General features: G+C 33.3%; 1 protein-coding gene across 1 annotated transcript; it reads left to right on the top strand.

Moving 5' to 3' along the window:
- Positions 1–237: 237 nt before the first annotated feature.
- On the top strand, positions 238–3436 carry LOC129304434 (berberine bridge enzyme-like 13). The gene is made up of 2 exons (XM_054944085.1): positions 238–1176; positions 2473–3436. Exons 1-2 carry the CDS (start codon positions 319–321, stop codon positions 3241–3243), a joined length of 1629 nt encoding a protein of 542 aa, XP_054800060.1. The 5' UTR covers positions 238–318; the 3' UTR covers positions 3244–3436.
- Positions 3437–4879: the final 1443 nt, after the last annotated feature.

Below are 4879 nucleotides of genomic sequence, written 5' to 3'. Positions count from 1 at the left end.
AAGATTGAAACATAAGAAAAAATTTACGGTGCGTGGAATCCTTGATACTCATCAATGATAGTCCATTCAAATACACTTGCTTTTGCTGAAGGCCTTGTTCGAATTTTATAAATAAAGAAAAATTTGTGTTTGGAGTATTTAACACTCATGTGATTGTGTTTAATCAGAATCAGTAAGGATTGAATACAATTTTTGAAAATTCATAGCCACGTCAAAATCTCTCTGTTCGCTTGTGAATTGAGACTCTATATATAGACACAACAATCACCTTGATCATCACACTTGGAGAGAAAATCCCAAACACAGACAAAACCAGCCATGTTGTCTTCTTCATACTCATCACGCTTCTCTGTTCTCCTTCTCCTTCTCCTTCTCCTTCTCTCATCACTTTCTCGCTCAACATCTTCATCTTCTTCGGAGCCCACCCTGCAACAAAGCTTCGCCCAGTGTCTCTCTCTCAACTCAGACAAATCCTTCCCTTTCTTCGCCTCCATCTACGGCCAATACAACTCTTCCTTCACCACCGTCCTCAATTCCTCTGCTCAAAACCTCCGATACTTACTCCCTTCTGCTCCGAAACCCGAATTCATCTTCACGCCGACGTCGGAATCCCACGTCCAAGCCGCCGTAATCTGCTCCAAGAAGCTCAACATTCATATCAGAGTCCGGAGTGGAGGCCATGACTATGAAGGCATGTCTTACGTTTCAGAGATCGAGACGCCTTTCGTAGTGATTGATCTGGGCAAGCTTCGTGGGATCAACGTCGATATCGAAGACAACACTGCGTGGATTCAGGCCGGCGCCACGATCGGCGAGGTGTATTACCGGATATCAGAGAAGAGCTCGGTCCATGGCTTCCCCGCGGGGCTGTGCTCGAGCTTGGGTGTTGGTGGGCATATTACGGGAGGAGCTTATGGTTCGATGATGAGGAAGTATGGTTTGGGAGCAGATAATGTTGTTGATGCGAAGCTTGTGGATGCCAGTGGAAGGATTGTGGACAGGGAAGCCATGGGAGAGGACATGTTTTGGGCCATACGAGGAGGAGGAGGAGGAAGCTTCGGGATACTTCTATGGTGGAAGATCAAGCTTGTTCCTGTTCCTCAAACAGTGACGGTTTTTACTGTTACCAAAACTTTGGAACAAGGAGCTACTTCCGTTCTTCATAGATGGCAACAGGTGATAATTATGAGACTTCTATTACTAGTACCCTGCTTTTACTGGTTCTGTTTTCTTTCTTCTTTATTAATGATGCACTTGACACATATTTTTCTTGCATTAATAAGTTATTTATCCTATATATAATCAAATTATTATAAATAAGGGTTGTCAATTAAATTTTAAACTCTGTTTTTTGTCCCCCTGTTTTAATACTTTTACTGGTTTGTCGGGGTCTTTTTCCTTGTAGCTATAATTAGAGCTATCCAAAAGTCTTCAAGTCTCGTACAATTTGATCCAACCCGAACAACGTAGTCTAGTATGATCCTGTAAAAAAATTGACCCAAAAAACTAAAAAAACTAATGAGATTAGATTTTATTGTTGGGTTAGATTAGACAGAGAACCGACCCTTAATATCACTTGGTCTAATATGTTCCTATAAAATTATTTTAATATAATTAAAATTATTTTTAATATAATTATAACTATGATGTGATAAAATCAATAATGTTTGGTAATAAATTATATATGATTATAAATATTTTATTATTTTAATTAAATTTATTAAGTTAAAATAAATTATCACCTCTCATAGAAAAAACACAGAGAAAACAAGTAAAGTGAAATATTGAATTATTAAGGTTAGTCTTCCAATCTTATAAATCAAATCTGATCTTATTTTACCTCAAGTTAACCTTAAACCAAATCACTTACTTAATACAATCCTTTCTATTAAAAAGACCAAACTTCATGTCAGGCGAAATCCTATTCAGTCGGCCATTTACGCAGCCCATACTATAATCACGGGTTTTACTTACTTACCGGGGGCTTTTCCTTCTAGAATCATGAGTCAAACTTCTTTATTCATTGTTGTGGTCCCAGAATTTTTCCTTACACTTCTGTTTTTTTAATCAAAATGATTAAATTTGCAGTGTATTGTCAAAACAATTATAATGTTACCACTATATCATATATAAAATGTAAAAATTGTAATAAGCCCTGCTATTCTTAAGTCATATATAATATGCTTCACCTTAGAGTTCTTTCCGTGTAAATGCATAAAACCAATTCTATGTTGTTAGTTTTAATATATAATCGCCAAAAGAGTATGCTTTGATATTATCTTATACTCTTTCGGTTGATTTATTTAGTAAAAACATCACAATTGTTCCATATCCTTATTAATTGAAGGGGTATAAACATTATTATAAAAATATAGCCAATAAAAAAAACGAAAATTAAAGGACTTTGTTTTATATGGGTAAAAGAAGGGAGGAAGTTGTGGCTTGAAGGTTTGATCTATCAATTTGTGACAGGTGGCACCGTCGATTGATGAGGGTTTGTTCATAAGGGTACTGATTCAACCAAGTGGGAACAAAACTACAGGTAGAACGATTTCAACTTCCTACAACGCACTTTTCCTTGGCGATTCCAAAACACTCCTTCAAGTGATGAACCAAAGCTTCCCAGAACTTGGCTTGACAATCAAAGACTGCCTAGAAACAAGCTGGATCAAATCTGTGCTTTACATCGCAGGCTATCCAAACGACACTCCCCCAGAAGTTCTGCTTCAGGGAAAATCGTCGTTTAAGAACTTCTTCAAAGCCAAGTCTGATTTTGTCCGAGACCCTATTCCAGAATCTGGGCTTGAAGGCTTGTGGAAGAAGTTTCTAGAAGAAGAAAGCCCCTTGATGATCTGGAACCCCTACGGAGGAATGATGAGCAAGTTTGCAGAGTCTGATAGCCCTTTCCCTCACAGAAACGGGACACTGTATAAAATCCAGTACGTTACTTCGTGGGAAAACAAAGACGAAGATGCCACGAAACACATGGATTGGATGAGAGGGCTCTACGATTATATGGCCGCTTATGCGTCGAAATCTCCCAGAGAAGCATATGTGAATTACAGAGATCTCGATCTGGGGATGAACAAGAAGAACGGGACGAGCTATGAAGAAGCGAGTGCATGGGGAAAGATGTACTTCAAGGGTAATTTTGACAGATTGGTGAAGATAAAGAGTCAGGTTGATCCAGAAAATGTGTTCCGGCATGAACAGAGTATTCCGCCTCTTGCAGTTCCTTCATAAACTAATCAATAATAAGAAGCTAAGTCAAGAAATGCAAGAAGTTGGGATTAGAGATATATATAGGTGTTTAAGTTATATATAGAGGTGTATGATTTGATTTGGATAGGGATATGGTAAAGAGGAGTTTCCATGTTTTGTTTTTCTAAACGTAATAATAATGACAATGACAATGATAATGATAATTTTATTTTCACACAGTATTTCCATTTTTTTATCTCCATACTTTGAATAGAAAATTTTAGTGAGAACCATTGAACAAACTTAATTTCAATAAAAACTTTTAAAATTTTGAAACCTCATTGTATATGTGGGAGACTGAAATAAAATTAAAGAGCAAATTAAAATAACTGTATTATTCCTAATAAAATTAGATACATGAATAACTCGTATAAAAAAATAAACAACTTGCAACTCTCATTATAGCTATCAATACATAAAATTAAGCATATGAACAACTGACGTCAATGAAATAAGAATTGTAAATTTCATTCAAGTCAATTGTTAATTTTTTATATATCAATTAATTTTTTTATTAGTTTTTCATCTGCCTAACTTCACTAAGAATGATAAAATTATTTCAATTAGCTCTTTCATTTTATCTCAATCCCTTTATACGCGCTATGAAATTTTAAAATTTTAGGACCTTTGATTTAAGTTTGGCAAATAGGTCTTCGTTGAAATTTTCCCTACTTTAAAGATATTCTCTGTATCATTAAAGGATAATTGCACTATAGGTCCCGAAACTAACATATTTGCATTAAAGGCTCACTGTAATCCTGAAATAATTAATTCTATAGGTCTAAATGCTATCGTGCAATTAAGTTTTTTAATGAAAAGTTGGAATTGTTCCTTTATGAAATAAATGAACTTTTTGTTGGAAATAAATGGACTTTGATTACTATTTTATTATAAATTTTATCTAAATAACTTGTAAATTTCTTCTCTTTTAACAAGTATAAATCATGTAAACTATGAAATAATCAAACGTTTTGTTGTGAATAATGCATTTTGAATGTCATTTATAGAGTCTTTATTATAAATATTATCTAGGTAATTTGCAGATTTTCTCTCCTTCAACAATTATAAATCATGTGGATTATGCAATGGAATAAATGACATTTTATTATTAATAAATGAACTTTAAATGTTATTTACATAGTTTCTATAAATATCATTTTAATAATTTGTAAAAAAATTTCTTTCAACAAGTATAAATTACGTGGATTGTGTGAAATAAATGGTCATTTTATTTTTAATAAATAGACTTTAAATATTATTTATGAGTGTTTTGTTGTATATTTGGTAGAGGGACAATTCTATCTTTTCATTAAAAAAAAAAGGAAAACTTAATTGTAAGAAATGCCTTTGGTATGCAGAATAATTTTAAATTCTATTAGGTTATTTCAATGCAAAGGGATTAGTAAAAAAGAATAAAAAATTGTACAAGAAATAAATGCGAGTTACCCACTCCCTTTGGTACTTTTTACAAGCATTTGTTATATAATAACTATATTAATCCAAGGACCTTTTTTAGTAAGTGTATCATAAATATTATATTAAATTGAAAAAATTATTGAAAGAATTACAATAAAATCTTACATAAAAAATTAATTACTATAAAGTCTATTAATAATTA

The sequence above is a fragment of the Prosopis cineraria genome, unplaced genomic scaffold, assembly GCF_029017545.1.
Source record: "Prosopis cineraria cultivar Desert tree isolate PC_DT_omini unplaced genomic scaffold, ASM2901754v1 PC3, whole genome shotgun sequence".
NCBI classification, from domain to species: Eukaryota; Viridiplantae; Streptophyta; class Magnoliopsida; order Fabales; family Fabaceae; genus Prosopis; species Prosopis cineraria.
This window is presented reverse-complemented; position numbering and strand designations above follow the sequence as displayed.

Excerpts from the sequence above, each read along its gene's own strand:
- LOC129304434 (XM_054944085.1), top strand. The coding sequence starts at position 319 with ATGTTGTCTTCTTCATACTCATCACGCTTCTCTGTTCTCCTTCTCCTT. Across the intron at positions 1,177-2,472 it reads TTCTTCATAGATGGCAACAG|GTGGCACCGTCGATTGATGA; the intron begins GTGATAATTATG and ends AATTTGTGACAG.